Source organism: Talaromyces stipitatus, genomic scaffold (assembly GCF_000003125.1).
Source record: "Talaromyces stipitatus ATCC 10500 scf_1105507295511 genomic scaffold, whole genome shotgun sequence".
Classification (NCBI taxonomy): domain Eukaryota; kingdom Fungi; phylum Ascomycota; class Eurotiomycetes; order Eurotiales; family Trichocomaceae; genus Talaromyces; species Talaromyces stipitatus.
The window spans coordinates 1,542,670-1,566,322 of NW_002990119.1; the positions used below are offsets into that span (position 1 = coordinate 1,542,670).

The following is a 23,653-nucleotide window of genomic DNA, read 5'->3' on the forward strand; positions in this document are numbered from 1 at the left end:
CGCCAGAAGTTCCTGACTGACTCCCAGATACATACAACTCCGGAGACCCTTGGAAGTCGAATCTTTCTCTTCGTTCAAAGCTCTGGGTTTTTCACAGGATGTCTCCACAGTTCTTCTGATTTCTGAACTCTGTGATCTTCATCCACTGACTCGTTTTTCACTCCTGAGATTCTTCAGTGTGTCAATGTCTTCGGAAACAACTCCTTATCTCCGGTCAAAATGCTTCGTCTACACAAGTAGACAAGCGTTTATTTGCTTATTAAATAGATATTGCCTGCCTACTCATGGTCAACTATCATTGGCGTTAATCAATTAACCAGACTAGTCGCTAACCCTGGTCACGGATTAGTTGCTTATTAGTCGATTGATCAGCTCATAATCCCTACTTCCGTTCAGCTCTCCCTCTCATTTTGCTTGCTTAATCACTAACGAAATCTCGATTCCACTTGGCTCTTGACCCTTCCCTAGGCCTCTGGAACTCGGACACATTTTACTACTAATTCCTATTCATACCTCCATATACGCCTAAAAATAACACCTAGTCCTGTTTTCTAACCACCACACCCGCTCAAATCCCCGCCTTCGTTCTGTTGGTGTTGGATGTTGCACAAAGCCCCCAAGTCCAGAGTCCGTCAGTTTGTGATCGATCAATCATCTACTTTCCTGCTGCATTATCCGTGTCCATACAAAAGACTATTATCACTCCGTGTACTCGTCTTGCTCCTGAACGGAGCAGATGATAGGCAGGGAGTGAATAAGTGATGCCGAGTCGCCAGCGGAAACAGCCCGAGAATCGACGCAGGACGGGCTGCTTTCAATGCAAAGGTTCTTTGTCCTTACACTACTGCGTAAGTTTTCTTGGCTAACTCCTGGACACAGAAAAACATGTCCAGTGTACAGAGGAAAAACCGAGATGTAAACGCTGCGAGCGGTTAGGGTTACAATGCGTCCGAGGCATCAGACTACTTTTTCGTGAAGATGCGATTGAGCGCGGCATTCATTTCGGAAGAGAGGGTATGGAAATCTATGAAATTATATTCTAAATACACTAATGTTATATTATAGGCACTTGGTCAAAACGAAGCAATCGAATCAAGAAACCGCCCGTTCTCGAACTTGATAACGACTTCACTGGAGTTCCCCTGGATCAGTATTTCGGAAAATGGATCTGGTTGAATACAACATACGAGGATTTTACAGGCAAAATAAATCAATGGGATGATGGAGAGAATGAAGTGGGCCTATTATCGCCCATCGATAATAGCGCTGGGCGCCTGGTACTCGCTTCTGCGCATCAACAAGTAGTCGACCAAACATTAAAGACACGGACCTTGGGAAATCCGTTGAGCTATTATGACTACTCCGAAGCATACCTGCTAGACTATTTTATCAATGCGATTGGTCCGAACTGCTCATTGAGTTCGTCGCAAAATCCATACATGTCGCTGATACCACTACTCTCCTATACGACATTTCGAAACACCATCCTCGCCGTATCAGCGAATCAGCTGTCCTTATTGGGAGATACGAGATATTCTCGAGACGCATACATGTTTAAGCAAAAAGCACTGACGGGGTTGACGCAAGTTGACACGACGAGCACGGCGGATTTCGGCGTGGTGGCTTCTGTGTTGATGCTGTGCTTTCACGATGTACGCTTCTCCTCTCCAGTATAATCATTTTTGAGCCCTTAAACTGACGGAATTAGATTTCGGCTAACTGCTCACCTTCATGGGTTACTCATCTACGTGGAGGACTTGATATGACAAAGTATCTCCCCACAGGATCGGCGCAGATGGAGTCTCTGAAACGGTTTTTCACCATGTATTTTGTTGCTCATGATATTATGAGTCGCACAGCGCCGCTTGATTACGAGGATGAGCCGGAGCATGAATGGTTGGAGAATGATGATCTTGATGAGGTATGTATGCACTACCATTCCGAAGCATCGAGATGAAGCTTATGAATATCACAGATTGATACTACTGTGGGTTGTTCTCGACGTCTAATGACACTTGTGAGCCAGACAACTAAACTGGCTCGAGAAAGGCGCAAGGTTGGAGATATCAACAACAACTTCATCAAAAGATGCGAAGACGTTGGGTTCGACCTAGAAAGTCTACACCAGAAACTTCCGGCACTGTCGACTCCCTCGGAAAGCTTCATTTTACAGACTGCCGAAATCAAAAGACTAAGTGCATTGCTGTATTTCACTGAAAGCCTCGGGGATCTAGTCATACCATCATCGTTATCATCTATAGCGCACAGCGGTCAATCGTCATACCATAACTGCTCAATGTCTAAATGCTCGATTTATCCCAGTCCTTCATCCTCATTTTTATCCACCTGCTCAGCATCATCTTCTTCGACATCATCGAAAACCCCCACAGCAGCGAAACAACGTCTTGTCAGCGCAATAATCGATCTAATTTCAACCTTACCAAACCCAAATACCGCCTCAGTAATGTGGCCCTTGTACATAATCGGTCACAGCACAGGTCTCGAAGACGAGACTCAACGACGCTTTGTGCTAGAAAGATTAAGAGCAATCCAGTCAACCCGAAATCTGGGCAATGTGCGTCAAGTGAGGTTGTCCGTGGAAAGGAATTTCAGGAAATTGGATTTGGAATTGTCGTCTTCTTCGACGGCAGCAGCCTCTTCAAAGTCATCGAAAAGACGCGATAGTGTCGCTCAGGGGATGATTATCAGCCTGGCATGATTTATTCATGCTCCTGTGTCTCATCTCACGGCTTTTCTATATTCCAGAGGCAGTTCACGAGTTTTGTCTTTATTCTTACGGTCCCTTTTTTGATTTTGATTTTATTTTATTCCGTCTATGTTATTGAGCACATCTCATGGATACCCAAACAGTGGATTTTGCAAGCAAGCGAGCATGTCTGTCATTTTCGATAGAGAAAAAGGGAAGGATTTTTGGTATTTTAAGGTGTATGGGGCTATATTGATATTTTTAGTATCTCTCTCTTCTCTGTCATTATTGGTGGCATGATGCAGTGCAATTACAAAACGTTATGATCAGTTCATATCTCGCTTCGGTGCTTTTCTCATCCTTACAATCCCTGATCACCGGGAATCCTACGTACTATAACCGTAGAAGATACCTGGGAAAGAAACTACCAGGATATCATTACAAGATTTTGAACTCTCATGTCAAAGATGAATATGTGATTCGACTCTATTGCTAAATCCAATGCCATTAAATTCCAACTTTGTGATTCATAATATAAACTCCCTTTTATCATTAGTAGAATAATGCCCTTTGGCAAAGAATATCAGCGTCAGATGCGATACCAAAGATAATAAAGTGAAGGAAATATGTAAAACACACAAGGAACGCTCTATCAAATCGTCTATGCATCGGGTGATGTATGTAAGATGATACTGTAAAAGCACATACTTCAAAATCTAGAATAAAAGCATCGAGAAACAAAAAAGAGAAAGCAGGACTGTGTCGTCCATCAAGTTCGTTCCATATATCTCATTCAACTTCGTCATTCGTACACATTCACGTCCAGAAATCAGTCGGGTCTGATATACAGCAGATACCAGTATAACCCGAACTCCAATCAACTAGGTTGTATACCGAAAATCCAACTGCTCAAAATCGGTCAAATCTGCAAATGCATATTCAGATATACTGTCCACATCGGATACATAGTTGTTACTCGACAGATTCGCTGCAGGTATTGGTTGGGTGGTTATCGCCGAAGGTAATGTGGACAACGAAATGGTTTCTCGTCGAGCATTGAGCACTGCAGCAAGAATCCAGTAAGAACCCATGAGGCCGATACAGACGCAGTAACAGATGAGCATAGAGACGAATCCCCCTGTGTATGCGGGCGCTTGGTTTGCGCGGAAGGTCTGCGGTCCGATTATGTTGCCTGTGTGAAATTCGATCAGTATGAGATTTGTGGTGGGAAGGAAGAGGTAGGAAGTCACATACCAACTGCATAGCCAATATACATGACCGAGTACTGGGCGTTCTTCTTTGTGTGGCCGGCAGTGTTTGCTTGTCCAAGAGAGATCCCTCCTTAAGTCAGATGAATATGGTTCAGATTATGAGAAATGAGGACGTACCCAACACATAAGGCCCAAAATAGGTATACAGCTATACAAACATTAACGTAGTTCTACATTGCCAACAGCTACCACATACCAGGTATATTCCAATCATCTGCCCACCAATATTCGTCCTGGGCAAAGCATACACCAGTACGGCACCAATAGCCGGGACAAACGCCGCAATCATTGTAACAAGACAACGTCGGTTCGTCCACTTTGCAGCTATCCATGAGAATACAAATGCAGATAAGGTGGACATGATGCCCGTCGGCATGTTCAATAGGGATGTCTGGACCGCGGTGAATCCGAGGTTATGGACGATGATCCCATTGAAGGTTATCAGGCCTATGAATGTGTCAATATGATTCTACATAATGCGACAATCAAGAAAGAGGTGTGCCTACCTCCATTGGGTACATTGATGGCAATATTGAAGAGGAAGATAATCCATGTCTTGGGATCAATGATGGCTTCTATGGCCTGGTACTTTTTCCATGTCTTACTCAGGATTCCCGTTTTGTTTTCAGCCAGCCGAGTGATGATATAATACTTCTCTTGGTCGTTCAAGAACCATGCATTCATAGGCGTATCCGGAAGATACAAAAAGGCCACTATTGACCATGCAAGCGAAATAGATCCTGTATACGGCAGCGGCCTTAGGTCATTGACTGCTAGTGAGTAGGGATTAGAAGAGAAACTCACCGGTAATGAGAAACAGGTACTGCCACTTCGCCAGTGGTGCCGACGATGGGATTTGCCCTACAGCCCAGGACAGAAAGCCATTGATCACCGAACTGATGGCGGCAAAAGCGACGGCGTTTCGAGGTGGCTGCTCAGACTTTTTATAGAAACCTGCGATAACAAGAGATATAGACGGGACTATTATGCCTTCTAGACAGCCTGTACGTCCATGTTTATCAGCTTCTCTGATTCCAATCTTGGCAAACAGGGGGAATGGAATACCCATTAGAAACCTCAAAATCATCAAATGAGAGAAGTGACGGCATGCAGGAATTAATAGCGAGAGAATTGACCAGCCGAATGAACAACTAGCTAGATATTTTGCCGAGGGTATGCGTTGTAGGGCATATGAAGATGGCCACATGCCAAAAATACACTGTTGAGATAGCAATTAGGACTTGAAGCGGGACGGTGAGGACAGGGCCATACTGACCCCGAAGTAGAGAATTGAGCCCGCCCATGAGTATTGATTGCCAGTGAGATGTAGATCTGCATGATGAAAGAAGTGGTCAATGAGCCTATAATATTCCTCCTTTTTATTTTTGGGATTTGAAGCCAGACGAAGGAAAGAACATACCATCTCTCAGCCCGTAGATAGCAGCAGTGCTGATGGCGACTTTATCCACCGCACCCAATGTAGCGGTTAAGAGGAGCTATAAAGGATTAGTATCCAACTATAATTTTGTAGTGTATCTTTAGTGAGGAAGGAATATGTAAGCTAATAGATGAGCGCTTTGACATCATAGACCAATGTCATTTCCGTGCTAGACAGGGGTCTGCATCTCGCTGCTCGCTTGTGACTACCCAGCATGCATGGAATATCGAACCGAAGAATTCGATACATGTTCTGATGGCAAACGCAAGGGTCTTGCGGAAATAATAGCCGCAGCTTATTTATCTTACATACTTAAGGTTTTCTTATGTATGTATTTACCATGCATCCAGCCTCAACCTGGACCGGACCCAGCAAGCTTGATGTGAAGGGTCCATGAAACGACGAGGGGATGATGGACTTGAACGTAAACAAAATATTGACCTACGTACCATTGGAACAAGAATCCAGTCTATTCTCCGTATCAGCCTCTTCTCCTCTACCGGAGATAGAGGGGGATATCTGGCTGTCTGCGCGATGTATATTGCAGCTTGATCCATGGTGGGTGTATCTTCCGATTAAGTTTGCCAACCAAAGGAGGGAGTTCAATGACGGGGGGTTTGATTCGATAGAAAGAAAGAAGTCAATAAATAGAGGAAATAAGAGTGGAAGGTAGATGAGAAATAGAAGATACAGGAGGAAAAGAAAGTTTCAAGATAGTTTCCAGTCCAATATATAGGTAAAGCTCGAGAGAATGGATACGTATTTAGCAGATTTGATCTTATATTATAGACGATAGTGGGCCAAAAAATCTATACTTCACTTCAGCTAGCATAAAAGTTAAGTTACTCAGATCCAATAAACGCCAATTGAATATACCAAGGAAGAATCAAAGATTCGAGCCGTAGCTTGCTCTGGCTGGTCAACTTCCGTGGAGAAAAGTACAGAAAACGGTGACTAGAGAGGGAACCGAATCTATAGGCACATGGAACTGGTAGGCCGTTCATGTGGTCCAGCTCAGTTCACTTACCAATAACGTCGACGTCGTCGAGAGTGACATTGATTCGATTAGGCTTGCGTACGGTTACTAGTATAAAACAGGGCGCCACTGCAATGAGGTGGAAATGGATGATCAACGTGATATGATCCGCCTCACTCCTCTTCTTTCAGGTTTCTGCTGTAAGATCTTATCTCCTTTTCCATCTTCATGATGGGCCATCGACATGGCCGAGTCATTGATAGGCATGCAATAAATCCTCCTTTCTTTATAGGTTCATCCAATAATAGACTAGTATTGGCAGCTTTTATGTATGCAATGGAATAGAAAACAATACATGATAGGGCTGAAAAGCAGATCCGCCTCTATACGAGCTTGCTGAGTTACCTAGGTATTCAATACTTTTCTTTCCGTCCCGCTTTTAATGCAGATGAACTTCTATATTGTTATCTGTGGAGGTCTTACATAGTCCGAAGAAAGATATCGGCATTTGTTCCGTCATAATGTACGTAGCCCCGTAAGACCCAACAAAATAGAAATGACTAAGAGAAGAGGAGACCCTAATCTGATACTTGCATGCAAGTAATAGGATCGTACAGTAGAATATGCGCTAAGCGGAGTATTTAACAGTCAGCATGCATATCCGGTCATGTGGGTTGTATCCCTGTCACATTTCTTGACCTGAAATCAAATATCCAAAACAATGTGTGAATTTACCAGTAACACCAACCGGGAGTCTTATTCCATCCAATTAGATAGATAGATACCTCACTTTTCAGATGGCGAGATTCGGGCTGTGACGAGTCATAGAGGGGAGCAAGCGAGATTGGGGATTCGTTCTTGGTCTCAAGCTTGAGCAATCATTGGGCTGATAGATGTTGAACCTAGGGTATAGGGTTCTGATATAGACCAAGACATTGGTAGGTGCACATGTCAGGAACCTTGTAATCTTAATGCCCACTTCTTCTGGTTTCAACCAGACGTATGGATCATGGTCAATTAATGAAACGACAAAGAGAAGCTATCCAATCTTCAACATATCTCACGAGCATGGAATGACTATATCCTCATAGCGTGGCGTGTACTCTGTATTCCGTAAATCTCTAGGTATACACCGAGACCTATGTACCTTCATGGCGTGCATCTGCTTGCCAAAACATGGACAGTAAACGAAACTCTACGAGATGCATGGTGTGGCATATCTGGCCCCTAAACAGCGTATGAGAGAAATAAAATTCCTTTTACCAATGATTTATCCAAATTCAGACAGGTGCAGCGGCGCAGCATACACCGGAATTTTTGGAAGTGATTGGTATCCACAGGAGAAGTATATACTGATACTCAGGATGTCTGTGATATGGTACTAGTAAATGGCAGCGCCCAGCTTTCGTTCAGGCGGTGCAATCATCAAATTAGTAGTCCCATTGGTCGTTTGACTGCAGAATAATGACCTTTTCCTGTACCTAAGTCTACATAGTATATACCTAGATACCTGAGTAGATATACATCAGTGGAAACCGCATCAACATATAGCGTCACATCACTGGTTTCTGTATCATAGTCCTTTCTTCTATTTCTTATCACTTCTTAAAGTTTCTACGTGCTCACGACAATTTCTCTTGCAATGAGGGGCAGATTGCAGCCCACTCACCCGTTGGAGGGGTACTTCCGAATACAGGAAAAATTTCCTAAAAAGGAAACAAAAACGGGGGCTTCTACAGAGACAACTTTTAAGTCTTTCTGATCCACCGAAGGTATGAAAACACGAATCACAAACAGTATTACACTAATCGGTGAGACATTCCAGGCTTTGACAACAGTCATCGTATACCGACTCATTGTCCTTATGATCCATTATGTAGATTCTAGAGGGGCCGAGTCTTGTCTGATTATACGCAGGTAAAATGACGCCGTTGGGCAATAGAAGCACCAAACTTCGGTTCCAATGGACTGGAAAAAGAAATCAATGTGCTACTTAGGTAGGTCATCAGTCAGGTGCCGTTATGTTATGCCTTAGCTCGCTCGCTAGTAACCAACCACGCCACTCAAGCCTCACAGTCATCGCTGCATGACATACGCATGTACCTACGTATCCATGATAGTGGATTCACTAACTACATATTCCTAGAGCAAAGTGTATACCAAACGGCATATAGCTACATATTCGCTATTAGGTGCAATACACTACGAAAACTAGAGTGTAGATTTGTCGGGATTTGATCGTTATGATTGAGGGCTTGGGTAAGTTACAGCCAATAATCTGGAGCCCACCGGACAGATAGAATAATTCCCGAGAGCGTGGGATAATATCTTTGGTCTGAACCGCCGTTATAGTCTTGGAAGTTGTCGAGAAGGTTCGGCACGAGCGCTCAGATATAAAACCGATCATCCGTCCACTCCGTTCCCGCTTCCAGGACTCACCCGTTGGAGCTCCGTGCATAGCCCTAATTACTTCAAGCTTTCCCATTCGATGTGCCGTGTCAAGAATGCGCAATCAGGCTGAATGGGGGCTTGGCTTGATGTTGATAGTCGAGAAACGGAAAGAATAATGAGGGAAATTCCAGTAAGACGGGATAGAAATCATACCAAAAATGAGAAAAGTGACTGATGGGCCGGGTCATCATTTATCCTACCTATATTCGCAACTACTCCATAGACCAAGACATCTAGCGTATGACACGCAGGATTAGATATCAAATTAAGGCCCCTACTGCCCAATGACTTACATATGGACCCAGTCCCAATAGAACGGGAACTGATACATGCACCTCCTACTACATTCAGAAGTCCGTAGGCAATCTTGAAGCAGTAACTGCGTAGGGTCATGTACCTACATACTTAGGTAATTTGGGTGGCTTGCTTGTCTAAGTTAGTTATTTGACTAGTGCTTCGTAATACACTTCATATATATATGTTCTAAAACGGTACTACAATACGTTTTCTCACATATGGATCAACGGCCCATAAAACCAATTTAGAGCGTCATGCACGCCGCCATCTTTAGACTTGTGGGCGCCGGGTGGTTCAATATCTGACGTTGCATGTTGGGACTTTGATACTTGCAAAATGGATCAAGTTCGACTGAACCGTCTGTGCGTGTGTAGCGAATGGTTTTCAACGTTCTAGGCAGGATAACCCTGTTCAGAAAATTTATTCCCACATCCTTGAGAATGAAACCCGTTCATTGAGAAAAAAGACCTATACGAGATACTAATCTTCTCTCATCAACATGAGAACTCAAAACATAAAGTAACCACATGCGCACAGTTCTGTCGTCTTTCTTATTGCCCAAACCAGCTCCATTTCTATCCGGCTATCTAATGTCAATTGGCGACTTGTATCTACGGTATGCAACTCGTAGCACGTACCTCAGCAGTCTATAATTAAAAGCTATATCAAGGTCTCAGTCAATCGGGTCAAGTGACTCAGCTAATCATCTTGCATATGCGTCTCTCACCATTCATGAAATCATGGGATTTGGGCCTGGGTAGACCAATCATAAGCTATGCTAGATCTACATAACTAAGCTTTGGAGCAAGTAGTTAGATATAGATATGCTAGATAAAGTTACAAGTAAGACATATACGACCTTTAGTCTAGGTTTGTGATTGATAGTACGTACTCCGAGGTTGAACTTGCGATTAAACAGTTGGCGCCTATGTACCCAAAGCTCTGAATCTTGTTTACTTTTTGGTCTCAATACTTGACGCAACCTAGCATGCTTAGCAGTAAGACATTTCGGATCTCAAAACGTGATTTTGTCTGCTTTGGATCCTATATAGTCCTAGGAGTGCGGTGAGGTGGCGCCCACCATCGTCGTCAGCGTTAACCTGTTTCTGTAGACTTGCATACTCTTGTGGACGTCACGAATAACTTTCTGAGACGCTTGGAAAATTTCTAATGATAGTTCTACAGCTTTTGATGAGTTGATTTCCTAGGGCGGATGTCCCCGAAACAGCCAAGTAGGGATCCCAAGACCCGCATAGGTTCTGGTACTTGACGAAGGTAAATGAAGTACCGTGCCTGGATTATGACCCAATATAGCTATTAGATGGATGAAGTATCCGTTTCTACCGTTATATGCCGAAGTGATAGCCAGCTATCATTTATCTCTACCTGTAAAGTGGTTCATGTACGTAACTTGTTTGAGGAACTAACTATGGGTCCTAAAGGTATCCGAGCAAGACGAATTCGAACTTGAGTGAGCAATTCAATGGGGACATCCTCATGCATAAAACTGAGAAGCTGTGGCTGACAATTCCCGTGGCAACACCTCGTTGCTCGACTTCACCTCGAACCCAAGTGTGTGGAATAAGACTAGAGGTACGAGCAAAGCGTCTGAATTGGACTCTAATTTAGCCCATTCCATTGGAGAAGTCATGTCAGCAAGGACATCCTTGGAAGGTTTCTGATTTCTTCAAAGGTGTAAATTCTAGACAGGTCAGCGTCCTTGAGAAAATTGTTTTTCACTTCCCTATACTGATCATTATCCCACGTAACGATCGCGACATAATACGTCCAAATAAGTATCATCAGCCGCGCCGTTTGACCACACACATCAGCGGTTACCTGGTTCTGGTCAAAATCATCAAAGATTTTGTCTGCTTGGTCTTGCAAAGATTTACTCCTCCCATCCGGTAGAAACTCAGGCTGACATTTAGTACTGCCTTTAGCTTCCTTGTCCAAAGCTTCTTTATATGATGACCGCACTTCATTGCAGCATGCCTCGTAAGCTGCTCGCGGTTTATCACCGTTGGGAATTTTGGCAGTCATGCACTCCAATAGTGTCATGTAACGAGCAAAGATTGCACCAGCTCTTGCTGTGTCAACCCTTGAGGGATTATCGTACGTAACTGTAACTTTCCTAGTTCGTGCTTCATCCTCGATAAACTGACCAAAAAGTAGTTTTTCTTGATGTTTCCTATGACAGCTGATGATTAAGCGACGCAAGGTTTTGCGGATATAATGTATATCCTCGAGTGAAAGTTCTTGACGGCCTTGTACAGTGAATCGGACGCTGTCAACCAATTCTCGCGTGGCGAAAGGAACAAAACCACCGAATGCAATTCTCGCAACCACCTCTGGCCAGCTGGAAATACGGTTTCCAGGACTATCTCTAATGGTTCCTTCCTCGCTGGCTGCATTGAATGTCAGATGGTAATAGTTCTTACGGGTGATCGATGGGGTACTAGACAGGTAGCCCTCGGCGTTCCGCTCGCCTTTAGACCTGTCGTTCTCGGTTGGATCTGCATCACGGATCTCATGGCCATGGCGGATGCCATGGTTTGTTTTTCTAGTTACGTGAACGACGTGTGTCAGGCTCTTGCTTTGAGCAAATGGTAAACACCCGCATGCCATGCAAATGGCATTCATGATTGAAAATCCATTTCCTTTTGAGCAGTCATGGCTTGGGTGCTCTGGTTTCCCATGAAAGAATCGAAGGCGCCACGCGCCACTGGTTTTATGATAATACCCTGAAATAACAGTGGAATAAATCCCTATACCCTCTAGTGAAATTGCAGTTCCGTCTTTGTCTCGCTTCAGGCGCAAAGGCATCCCAAGCATAAATTATAATGAACCCAGCTCTTTCGAGGATATAGGGATTGCTGGAACACCGTCGCAAATCACTATGGTTTGCAAATCAAGGTCCTGTACATGAGTCTTAAAGAGCCGCTCAGGACGAAAAGGCTCCCAACATCGAGGGCCGTCCAGGCGAAGGACGCAGTTTTGAAGTATCCTCGGATAATGGAAATGTCGGTAATTTAGCTCCTTGCTCTGTGACCAGTTGTTTGGTCGCCATGATATTGGGGCCCCCTTCCAATTGACACTGAGCCATCTGGTCCGGGGCCATTCATCCTCCTCAAATTCACCCTGTGGCAATTCACTCTGCGATATTTCACTTTGAGCCAACCCACCCTGTAACCATTCGTTCTGCCGCCATTCCTCTACTAAAAACTCTCTGCGCGGTTTTTGTTCAAGTTTCCAATTATGGTACTCTTTGATATGCTTCGAGATATCCTTTTTTGCATCTTTCAGGGCTTGGCGTATAACCGGTGGAAACCGAGACGGCTGTCTTCTCAGAATGTTTTTGATATGCAGCCAAGCGTCGTTGATAAACCTCAAAAAACGATGGTACGTGCATGGACATTTCTCCCAAAACTGCTCGCCATGACCCCGTATCTCCAAATTCCATTCGAGCTCTCTGAAGACCTCCTCATAAAGGGGTACCCAGCTTATCTCTGTATATACGGGTGACATCCATTCAAACATGGATGAATTGAACTCATACTCGCCAAGTTTGATGATCTTGGACATCGTGGGCAAGAGGGGATCTGTCCTAATTTTTCTAAGTAAAGGACAGCGCGACGCTTTGACTTGAAAGAAACCCATCTTATCTTTATCAACTGCCAATCCGTAGATACTCACTGCCCAATCGTGCTGTGCTTTATATATCCATTTCAAAGTGCCAATAATGATGCTGAGCCCTGTGGGCACGGATACTATGACTGGTATCCATCTCACAGCCTCGTCTTCGGCAGACTGGTTTGCCATGCTGCAAAATACCTTCGATGGTTATCAAATAAAACCTTGAAGTCTTCTGGTGCATTCAACGGAAATAAATTTAGAGCGTCTCCAACTGAATTTATATCTTTTGCGAAACATTAATAGACTAACAAATACGTAAGTTTAGAATGTGGCCGGATCTTTTGACTTCTTGAACGTGGCATCAAACACATGGGTATATTCATGAATGTATTAGAATGATATGAGGCACATGTAGCATTCAGTGCTCCTGCTGACATCTGGCTCCTATCTGGGGCTATACGTACACACACCACTACTCCAACTGAATTATTAGAACATTGATATGCAGCTTTTCATACGAGAATCAAGCATCTGATAATAGCATCATCCTCTAGGTTTCCGGAACTGCCGGGTCTACGTTCTGATGTAGTAATGACCACGAACTCTAGCATTATATTACGTCTAGAATGATTCGAACCTTAGACTCAACTATCTGTATCCAAGCGTCTACTAAGAGTACAAACTCTGTTCATGAAAAGGTATGAGAGTGGTTCAGGACAACTTCAAGGATATCTCAAGATACTAGGCACATCCACCAGACCTATCCGGACATAATCAAGATTAGTACCTGGATTTCAATAGACTTACCTAGATATATGTTACTTTCATTTCTATACCATCTGTATATCTGAGAGAGTATAATTGATAATATAGACACTTATATCATCTAGTATCTCCCTCCGGAACTTTGAAAATAGTGGTATTTCTCTCTACCCAGGTACAGAAGCATTAAGATTACCGTTCTCTCTAAAATACTGAATCCTCATTCATCTCTGTGTCAGGCAAAGAACTTCTAAATCGGGCCTTTTATATGGGATATCTCTTGGTATAGGGCAAGGTATTTTTAGGAGTGATAGCATTTACGCGGCTTATCCTCGACTCATAATACACTTGGTTTGCTTTCCTAGCTGTGACTGTCATCACGTACCTAGGTAAACAGTGCTACAATTCCAACTTCAAATAGCTGACCAAACAAGGGGAGAACGCTGTGAGACTATATTTTTGATTGAACAAGCCCCCTTGACAAGGGAATTACCGATTTTTTCCATAGCCATATTCCCTCCACAGACCAAGCTTTGAACCAAGCTTTGAACTTCCATGACCCTCAATATCTGACTTTAGCCTCTTTGTTACAATGCAAAATGATCATCACCGAAGGCCACAAAGAGCCAAGATAACTTTATCCGACCCATCTTCCCCATTAACATCACCACAATAAGCCACATATCCATCCCCGACTTTTGCTCCAGTCACCATAGCCTGCGTCTGTTCCAGATACGCAGGTGTAAGGCCACGCTCTGGAATCGGACGATCCTCGTAATCTTCCTCATCGAACTCGTTCTCAGGAACCAAGATCTTCTCATGGGGGCGAGCGTTCTTGATATGAAGCGCCTTCGCCATATATGACTTGGGTAACGAAGACACCGAAACGCTGTCCGGTAGAGTGCAGGAAGGATTAACCTCAAAGGTCTCTCTCATATAATTGGCACTCTTCCAGGGAAGTTGGAAGGCTCGATTAAATAAATCGCCAATGTCGTCCCACTGGGCGCAGTTGGGGAACAGAAGACCGATTATGGCACGACCACCATTGCGAACATACTCGACCACTTTTTCGAGCACTTGTGTATTCTCATTGAGAGTCAAGCCTTCATCTGTGATGATAATGGCCTTTGGATTTTTTTCGGTCAGATAACGGATCGCAGCATCGGCGGTTTCGGTACGCTCAATGTGGGCGGAGTCATGTAGTTGCTTAAATAGTGACGCGTAACTTTCATTGAGAAAGCCATAGTCACATAGGCTTAGAAGGAGGATTTCTGGACGGTCTGCTGAGGACATCTTGAGGAAATTGTCTTCATATGTGTGGCTGGTTATATATCTCGAAGTGTGTAAAGAGTACGAAAGTTGACCCCTTGCGCGGGGTATCATACCTAGGAACCGAGTCCTCGAACTTCAAAACAAATCTCCATGCACCGCCGAACCCCTGCTTAACTACACACCGCATCTTGCTAAATTGAAAAATGGGGCAATATGATATTTGTTTGCTTCTTCATTCACTATCTATGCCTATGTACTGTCATTCATAGCGATACCTCGTTTCCCTCCCCCCTTTTGCCATAACCATATCCCCTCCACAGCCCACGCTTTAGCACTCGCATGTCTCCCAATATTCGACTTTACCCCAGCATTCGTCCCCTCACTCTCACTTTCTGCATGTTGTGGTCCACCCTCCGCTTCCTCCAACATCCTCGAAACAACCCCTTCAAGCTCCACCACCTTCCATAGCCCATCCACCAAATCCGATCCATCAGCCCCAAACTCCCCACTCCCCAACCTAAACAATATCCGCCCCAAAACCTGCCAAGCAACACACCTCTGCGCCGCAACTGTGGACCGACTCAATATCGAAAGTTCAGAGATAGTATACCCCGCTGCTTCGGGATCGTCGGCATGATGATGCAGACCGAGTGAGGTGGGTAAGTCCAAGGCTTTTGAAGGAGGGAGCATTTCGCCGCGGAATGAGAAGCGGATGGCTGAGGGGACGATTTGTGTGGTTGAGCTTGCAGGGTGGTAGGCGGAGAGATTTTCGGGCCCGTTTTGAATTGCGTCAGTATCTTTGTCGAGGGGTTTGAGCCATGAGAGTGCCGAGGAGTCGTGTGGGGTGTCGGGGAAGTAGTGGGCTTGTAAATCATCGTAGAATGAAGGTGAGCTGGGGTCGAGGTTTGGCATGGGCGTTTGTCGAGGTGGTGGTGTAGGGAAATGGATAGGTCCGGAGGGGAATTCAGAGGCAGGTCGTAAATCTGGTGGATGGATGGCGGGTGGTCTATCCTCAAAGTCTGTAGTCTCTGGTACTGTTTCTGTCTGTTTGATATCTGGCATACCAAAAGAAACAGACTTGCCTGTTTTCTTTGTCTCCTTCGCCTCGGCGGTATCTCGTTTCAGTTCTGTTTTATTTGTCGGAGCAGCCGCGACTTCATCATCAATATTCGCCCTCCGTAATAATCTCTCAATCAACGAAGGTGACAGATTCGCCATCAACTCCGCCTTTTCCTGCTCAATCTCCGTTTCCGACATGGCAGCTATTCTCTGCTTGTTTTCTTCATCTATGATCCTCTTCTCTTCATCTTGCATCGACTCGACCTGTGACGTCGCGCGGGGTTGTGTTGTGATCTGGTTTCGAGAGGCGAATCGTGATGGCAAAGCATCATTCCGTCTTTGCTTGAACGCCGACCCGCCGAGACGATTCTTCGATACCGGGAAACCGGTGGTTGTTGATTTAAGTGTGGGCGCTGAAGGCGCCTTTGGTGTTCGTTCTTTGATTTCTCCGATCATGAGGCCGCCGGCGACAGTGGGGGGTTGGACATCTTGTTCGTCGTCTGAGAGGTCCAGGACAAAACGTTCACCGGGGATGGCCATGCTGGTAGACTCTTGTGATAAACAAGGGGAGGTATAAAGTATGAAGTGTCGTGTAAAGAGAGATGACAAAATATCATCGGATAAACAGCGGTCCGCGGGGATGCGGCTTAAAAACCTAAATTGGGCCATGCAGGATGCACTAGTCTTGTTATGGTCTAGTCCGTATCGAGCAGATTATGCACGGGCCATATTGAATACATCGGCCAATCAGTATGGGGATTCTAGATTTACTCCATGCTATTCTGACTGAATGTATGCTTATATTCAAGATATCTTGATGAAAATACTGGGAGCTGACTGTCTACTAGATGAGATGGTAGTGATGTAGTGTTGCAGTGTTGTATATCATGCACAACTCCTTTATAGTTTATCCTTCTGGTCAGGTGGTAGTTCGTCCGATAGTGCGTTCTCCGGGTTGAAGAATCAAATCGATGGGCTGGGTCAAATCCCTCCATAGATTAACAAAGAAATACTCCAATACCTAGCGACGTTGTTTGCAATACACTGGTGCATGTTGACTCAAAGTACGTAATGGTGTAGGCGACCTTGCCGAGCGAGTAACGCAGCATGCCGATATGAGACGCCTGGAAAACAGCATAACTCGATGGTATATTTGTCTTTGAGTTTGAGATCATCATGGATCCAAATTGTACATCAATTATTGTGTGTATGTCGACGCGAATTCGTCTCTCCGAGCGCAATATAATTGATGGAGACAGAGGCCCGTGTGAACATGCCCGCTAGATACCAGATTAGGGTTAGATACCATATCACGGCGGGGACCAATTCTTGACAGAAGTCACCACCGCGATCTTAAATGAAACTCGTTTGATAGAAAATTGTCAGGAACTACTTACTAGTCTACATAATTCAACACAGCCAAGTGAATCATCCATAATGGGTTGTCTGGACAGTATAATCTATATATATCCTCCTGCATGTACTCCGGCATCTCCAAACTAGCTAGCGGCATATGGGATGTTAGGTCGCACGCCTACCAAAAGTCTGGTCCAGTTGTCATAGCTCAATGGTCTCTTTGGTCAGCGGCCAAATTGCTACGTAGTCTGCCCCTAGTGCTGCTGAAGAGCGCCAAGTGTATGACCATGATCGAACTCGAGTCTGCTTGCCATATCTTCTCTCCTCTCCTCCTTCCTGTCAATCTTTTCTCTCTCTTCCTTTCTCTCCTCCTGTCACACTTTTCGTGCCGTGTCTCAGCCAGTACTCCAGCTTCATCACCCAGTCCAACGATACGACCTGCCCAGGAACAGATACGACTACTCGTCTCGGAGCATTGATTGGTGTTTCTGCTCTCTCGTTTCCGGGCCTTAAACATACCGTTGATTCCTGACGCTTCTCTTTTCTTTTCCCTTCTCGTATCGTTTGATTGATGATCTGTCCAAGATACCCAATTCCTGATCATCTTCCGGACCCCAGTTATTTCGGGGCACTTCATTCTTTTTCTTTTTTCTTTCCTCTTTTCCTGTTGCCTTTTCTTCTCGAAATCCACTACCTTTTTCAATTCTTCGTTACTTTCCCTTTCTTCTTTCTTTTATCTACTCCCGCCTCTCTGATTTTCCATACAATTGAGCACCCGTGGGGTCCATCTTAATTCTCACGGTTCCGTCGCAAGGATCACAGATACTGTTCATTTTCATTTGGCCCTTTTTCGCCTGTTTTCGTGTTCCAAACTCCCGTCATTTCCAACACTGCGCCTACACCCAGTTTATGCAGCGTTTGTGACGAATTTGATAACATCGCCAATTATCGAAAACTATATTCGCTCTTATGGCTCGTGATATTTGATTGTCTCTTGCTTGATTACTGTTTCTATTTATTTATTTATTTATTTTTTCTCTCGTCATTTTCTTGTCTATACAAATTGTTCACTCGCAGACAAGTTGTGTATACACGCGCATCGTGTTGGAGTAAGCTGTCGCCATGGCCAACGAAGCACCCATGAATAATGGGCTCGCAAAGGAGGATGGACCCGAACAACAAAAAGCACCATCTACAATAACCAACTCGGAAATGAATCCTCCAGAAATTGTCAGCAATCAGACAGGGACAGAGGCCACAACAATTAATTCGAACGACAAAGACAAGGAGAAGGAGAGTGTAGGCGGTGGCAGAGATACCCGCACTCGACGCGCCTCGGCCACTAACAATAACCAGCCCAGCACTCCCGCCACGGCCACTCGTCGCACGCGCCGCAAGAAGGACGACCCCGATCAGGACAAGGAAAAAGACACATCCAAGGAGAAGCCGAAGGAAAAAGAAAAGGAAAAGGAAAAGGAGAAAGATATACCGAAGGAGAAGAAGTCGAAAAAGTCGTCTTCGAAGAGCAAGACCAAAGAAAAAGACGAGAAGGAGAAGGAGAAGGATAAACCGGAGCCGACTGAAAAAGAAAAAGAAAAAGAACCAGCAAAGGAGAAGCCGGCCAAAGAGTCCAAATCCAAGTCGAAAGACAAAGGACAAAGAAAGCAAGAAAGAGAACGAGAAAGAAGATAAGAAGAGACGAAGTCTCGCAGTGCACGACGCGCCAGGGAAAAATCCAATGCCTCAACCAACCCGCCGCAAACTTCACGAAAGAAACCGAAGCTCGAGCACAACCCCAACAAAGACGATGACAACAGCCTCAACATCGTCAACAACAAAAAAGAGACCAGCAAGACAGAAGAAAAACCACCTGTCGTAGCTCCCGTTGCTGCTCCCGCACAAACAATCGTTCCTTCCCAACCCGGCAATCATGAAGTTCTCTTCTCGCGACCGTCTCAACAGCCACCACCACAGACACCTGTCCAGCAGCCAGCTTCGTCTGTTGCGGCTGCCACTGTGTCTCCAGTGAAGGTGGCAGGGTCGTCGACTTTCGCACCGACGCCTCTACCCTCCTCTACTGCTGCCGCTACCTCTACACCGCCGACCGCAATGCACGCCCCATCATTAGCACGATCGCATTCTTTAGAGAATATGCTTTCAACACATACTACACCTTCATATATGACCCCTACACACAATCAGCCGCCGCCTCAGGCGTCTCCTCCACGGTCGAGTGGACGAATCTTCGACCCTATTCGATCAGCGTTTGGCGACTCGGCTCCTCCTCCCGCCCCGGTGTCCCAGAGTCACCAGCCTTCGTCTTCTCACATGGGAACTCCTATTCTTTCGTCGCAGACGCATTTTAGTCCTCCTCAGCATAATATCTCACCTCAACGTGTTTACCGAGCAAGTGCCTCTCCCGCTATTTCTAGCATTATCGATCCACCTGCGCCTCCTGTACCGGTACAGCAACAATTACCTCCACAGCAGCACTCTAGCTACTCCAACCATACACAAAGCTACCCTCCTTACGGCTCCAATGCGTCGACGCCGGTACATCATTACGGACAAAGTCCTCCAAAGCAAGCACCAATTCTTTCACAGATCACCAACCCAACTCCGCCACCGCAACCTCCACGTTTTTCCACTCAGCAATTACCCTCGCAGCCACCTCCACCACACCCAGTCGCGCAGCAGTCTCAGTATTCTCCACCGCAGCATGATCAGTCTCCTGCTGTTCCGCCACAGCAGCTGGAAAAGCCCGCTGAGAAAATCAGTTTACTTCAGCAGCCGGTTGCAATGGAAATTGACTCTGAGCCTTCCGTATCTGCACCAGCGCCAGTGCCAGCGCTAGCGCCAGTTCCTGCACCTGTAGCCGAGACTACAACTGCTCCTTCAACAGCGCCTGCAAAAGCTACGAAGACTGCTAAAAAAGACAAGACTACACCAACGGCTACTCCTTCTAGTGCACCATCTCCGAAACCAGCTCGTGGTGCCAAGGATTCCGTACCACCACCGCCACTTCCACAAGGCTCCGGCCTCATTACCGGTGCCCTGTTCGGTGTGGACGATAGCTCATCGACAGCGTCAAAAACTGCACCTAATATCATCCTGCACGTGCCTCTTTCACGTGACAGTAACAAGATTATCAGCTTTGCTCGCTTGGCGGAAGAGAAGTATGGATTTGCTGCGCTACACCCGCGTATTGCAGCTCAAAAGGAGCGACTAGCGCGTGTTGCAGCAGCAAGTGCGGCTTTGGAAAGGGAGCAAAAGGGTGGTTCTGCACTTGAAAGCGCGGAGGACGATCTAAGTGTTGACATTGATCGGGACAGTGACCCTGATGGCGATATATCTATGGGTGGAGTCGGCACAAATGCAGGGGAGGAACCGGCGGATGGAAAGAAAAAGCGACGGAAGAAGATTGAGGAGTATGACCGCGACGACCCATTTGTGGATGATAGTGAATTGGTGTGGCAGGAGCAGGCGGCTGCTAGTAAAGATGGATTTTTTGTCTACAGTGGACCTTTGATAGCGGAGGGCGAAAAGATTCAAGTTGAGAGGTATGTATCATTTCTTTTTGATTATGAGTAAGTATCTTGCTAACCAAGTCAGGGCCGACGGTACTATCAAACGTGGTCGGGGTGGTGGTCGTGGTCGTGGCGGCGCACGAACTCGTGGAGGTGCCACACATGTTCCTATCGCGTCCAACGTACCGATTTCTGCAGAGACTGGACTGCCGCTTCGTGGACCTGGCTCTCGTGGAGGCAGCATGGCTCGGAAACCTCGCACCACCAAGGCCAAACAGCAAGGCGATGATAAGTCTGAACCACGTGCGACGAGCGCATCGAAAAGCAGCAGCAGTACTCGCGGTGCCCACAGCGCCGGCGGTTCTACACATGCTTCATCTAAAAGCGCCAGCAAAACGTCTTCTTCTAGTGCAGCGAATGCGCCAATTGTGACTGGCATGATTGGCCTGGCTCCCGCTCCGACTGCGCCTGCACCAGGACCACAGCTTGCTCCTGCGCCAGCAGCTCCAAATGGCCAAGCTATTCTTTGATAGCTAGTATCTGATGAGCTTTAAGCGTCCTTTGTGTGTTTGTAACTTACACTAATTGCTTCTATTTGTTATGTTGTATCGCTTGATGGGATTTTGCTTACTCGACGGACATAAGTACATTTCAACTGCTTGCTTGTATGGGTCATTGGACTGAGGAGTTTATGGAGTTTATTAAGTAGATATGAATGCTAACAGGCGAGATATCCCATCTTCTCATCATTTCAACCGCAAGTAAATCACACTAGCCTCGGCATCTATACATTCCTGCCTGAGCGGTCAGGTGTCCACACGGCGTGACGTGAATGGTGGCCTGATTACATAAATCTCCCGATCCCCGCCTCTTTTTGCCCTCTTTTTCCCTTCTTATTTCGAATCTCACTTTCCTGACTTCTCCAGGAAAGACTCTCTTGAATATCTGTCTTTTCTTGCATGTTCCATCGCAGATATGCACTCGTCTCATTATAAAATCTCTCACTTTGTCTGTTATCATCTCACTATTCCTATAGGATAGGAAAGCCATTGCCAACACATCATACGTCTCTCGGGCTTATCGATAAGTCCAATAACAAGTTTATTTCCCCGCCAAGGTTCTTTACATCACCACCTCGATCTATAACAAACCATTCTTTGCCCTCTCAACTCTTTACTCTCAGTCAAAGCAGAATAAAGAAAGAGGCAAAATGCACGACCTCCGCCGTCAAGCGCTCCTCGAAAGCCGTAAGACGGTTTCCCGCAAGGCTGCTTCGAGAGAGGCTTCCCGCTCAAATTCTAGGGTTGTTTCTGCGCAGACATCACGGCAGAATTCGCGCCAGTCGTCGCGCGCTGCGAGTCGGTATCCTTCTGATGAGGAGGATGAGGGGAATCTGAGTGATGAGACTGGTACTTGGAGGTATGCCCTATTTTTTTCTGATTTTTGCAAAGATGTATATACTCGGAGGTTTGGTGTGGCTGCCTTTCGGGATGATGTCACTGTAACCTTTTTTTGTTTCTTCATACCTTCGCCACACGAACATGGTTATATGTTTATACTAACATTTTTTGGGTGAACAGTACAAGCTCATTAGATGACTTGGCAGAGAACCCCGAGTCTGATAATGCCGACTGGCCTGAGGAATTAGCAGACTGCATCCAGGATATCCTGGATCGCAAACGGAGCAGCGTCCAAGGCCGCGAAGAGGCACTGTCTAGCTTCTGTCGACTATCAAAATTCCACTACGTCGAAGAAGAGATTAGAAACCACATCCAGGATTTACTAGCTGCGTTTTCGCGCAGTATAAAATATGAGAGTAGTGTGCGCGAGTCCGTGCTGGCGCTCAAGGCGTTGGAGTTTTTAGCTGTGACTGCTTATGACGATACCATCTACGATGCGGTGGAGTCGTTGTTGACTCGCACGATTCGCGATTCGACCTCGGGACTTATCAAGGTTGCTGCTATCAACTGTCTCGGCACATGCGCGTATTTTGGTGGAACGAGCGAAGAGGCGAAAATGGATCAGATGGAGATGTTGCTGGATATTGTTGCATCGGATGGTCAGTCGATTGATGCATCGGATGATGCTGCGGTTGTCACTGTGGCGTTGCAGCAATGGGGGTTCTTAGCGACTGATATTGAAGATCTGGAAGGTGAGAGTGAGGAAGTGGTTGAGATCATGATTGAGCAATTGGCCAGTGCGGATTCGAATGTGCAGATCGCTGCTGGTGAGAATATTGCGTTATTGTACGAGAAGAGTTATACACCTCAGGAAGAGGAGGACGAAAGTGACGAAGATGAAGACAATGAGGATGAAGAGGATGAGGAAGATATCCCCGGCAGCAGTGGTCCAAAACTCATCAAGCGTTACACACCATACCACGATACATACCAACTTGAACGAATCCTCGCCTCACTGGCAACCGTATCCGGCAAACGGATCAGCAAAAAGGACAAGAAAAGTCTCCACACGAATTTCGCCTCAATCCTGACAACAGTCGAAAACCCGCGTCTGGGTCCCATGTACAGCAAAGCAATCAACCAAAACACAAACCGACAATACGGAAGCAAACGACAAGTCAAAGTCGGAAGCGAAGGGGTAATGAATATCGATCGATGGTGGAAATGGTTGAGACTTGCGTCGTTGCGTCGGGTCTTGCAGGGAGGGTTTATGGAGCATTATTTCCAGGGGAATAGAGCTGTTTTGGATGCGTTGCCGGTTATGTTGAGGGATGCACGACGAACGAATGCGGATAGAGGGGGGCATAAGAAGGCAGCTAGGATGAGGAATTCAACGAAAAGGATGATTTTGGAGGAGGACAGTCTTTAGCATTTACGTATACGATGTACTTATTCTGTGAATCAATCTCAATGTCATATACATACAACCGTTTCTATCCGA

At 45.7% G+C, this 23,653-nt stretch overlaps 7 protein-coding genes across 7 annotated transcripts, besides 6 other annotated features; 3 read left to right on the forward strand and 4 right to left on the reverse strand.

Annotated features, from left to right (window-relative positions):
- Nucleotides 1–416: 416 nt before the first annotated feature.
- Nucleotides 417–2,719, forward strand: TSTA_102860 (uncharacterized protein; the record flags this gene model as incomplete). The annotated part of the gene is made up of 5 exons (XM_002486252.1): nucleotides 417–825; nucleotides 880–1,014; nucleotides 1,066–1,652; nucleotides 1,709–1,921; nucleotides 1,976–2,719. The coding sequence occupies exons 1-5, from the start codon at nucleotides 762–764 to the stop codon at nucleotides 2,717–2,719; spliced, it is 1,743 nt and encodes a 580-aa protein (XP_002486297.1). The 5' UTR covers nucleotides 417–761.
- Nucleotides 2,720–3,588: 869 nt separating this feature from the next.
- Nucleotides 3,589–5,973, reverse strand: TSTA_102870 (pantothenate transporter, putative; the record flags this gene model as incomplete). The annotated part of the gene is made up of 10 exons (XM_002486253.1): nucleotides 3,589–3,899; nucleotides 3,962–4,048; nucleotides 4,096–4,126; nucleotides 4,175–4,425; nucleotides 4,485–4,718; nucleotides 4,783–4,980; nucleotides 5,044–5,197; nucleotides 5,255–5,310; nucleotides 5,399–5,474; nucleotides 5,866–5,973. 10 exons carry the CDS (start codon nucleotides 5,971–5,973, stop codon nucleotides 3,589–3,591), a joined length of 1,506 nt encoding a protein of 501 aa, XP_002486298.1.
- A 4,662-nt stretch (nucleotides 5,974–10,635) lies between these two features.
- Nucleotides 10,636–11,783, reverse strand: TSTA_102880 (uncharacterized protein; the record flags this gene model as incomplete). The annotated part of the gene is made up of 2 exons (XM_002486254.1): nucleotides 10,636–10,818; nucleotides 10,968–11,783. The coding sequence occupies 2 exons, from the start codon at nucleotides 11,781–11,783 to the stop codon at nucleotides 10,636–10,638; spliced, it is 999 nt and encodes a 332-aa protein (XP_002486299.1).
- A 129-nt stretch (nucleotides 11,784–11,912) lies between these two features.
- Nucleotides 11,913–12,962, reverse strand: TSTA_102890 (uncharacterized protein; the record flags this gene model as incomplete). Its single annotated transcript, XM_002486255.1, has 2 exons — nucleotides 11,913–12,742; nucleotides 12,797–12,962. The coding sequence occupies 2 exons, from the start codon at nucleotides 12,960–12,962 to the stop codon at nucleotides 11,979–11,981; spliced, it is 930 nt and encodes a 309-aa protein (XP_002486300.1). The 3' UTR covers nucleotides 11,913–11,978.
- Nucleotides 12,963–14,144: 1,182 nt separating this feature from the next.
- Nucleotides 14,145–16,409, reverse strand: TSTA_102900 (transcription factor Rba50, putative; the record flags this gene model as incomplete). Its single annotated transcript, XM_002486256.1, has 3 exons — nucleotides 14,145–14,859; nucleotides 14,924–14,984; nucleotides 15,068–16,409. 3 exons carry the CDS (start codon nucleotides 16,407–16,409, stop codon nucleotides 14,145–14,147), a joined length of 2,118 nt encoding a protein of 705 aa, XP_002486301.1.
- Nucleotides 16,410–17,540: 1,131 nt separating this feature from the next.
- Nucleotides 17,541–17,601: a sequence feature (CT-rich).
- A 636-nt stretch (nucleotides 17,602–18,237) lies between these two features.
- Nucleotides 18,238–18,258: a microsatellite.
- Nucleotides 18,259–18,347: 89 nt separating this feature from the next.
- On the forward strand, nucleotides 18,348–21,407 carry TSTA_102910 (uncharacterized protein; the record flags this gene model as incomplete). Its single annotated transcript, XM_002486257.1, has 3 exons — nucleotides 18,348–18,865; nucleotides 18,938–20,785; nucleotides 20,838–21,407. The coding sequence occupies 3 exons, from the start codon at nucleotides 18,348–18,350 to the stop codon at nucleotides 21,280–21,282; spliced, it is 2,811 nt and encodes a 936-aa protein (XP_002486302.1). The 3' UTR covers nucleotides 21,283–21,407.
- Nucleotides 18,663–18,709: a sequence feature (GA-rich).
- Nucleotides 18,771–18,790: a microsatellite.
- Nucleotides 18,869–18,928: a sequence feature (GA-rich).
- A 205-nt stretch (nucleotides 21,408–21,612) lies between the features above and the next one.
- Nucleotides 21,613–23,644, forward strand: TSTA_102920 (IFRD domain protein). Its single transcript, XM_002486258.1, has 2 exons — nucleotides 21,613–22,171; nucleotides 22,333–23,644. The coding sequence occupies exons 1-2, from the start codon at nucleotides 21,963–21,965 to the stop codon at nucleotides 23,579–23,581; spliced, it is 1,458 nt and encodes a 485-aa protein (XP_002486303.1). The 5' UTR covers nucleotides 21,613–21,962; the 3' UTR covers nucleotides 23,582–23,644.
- Nucleotides 23,022–23,082: a sequence feature (GA-rich).
- Nucleotides 23,645–23,653: the final 9 nt, after the last annotated feature.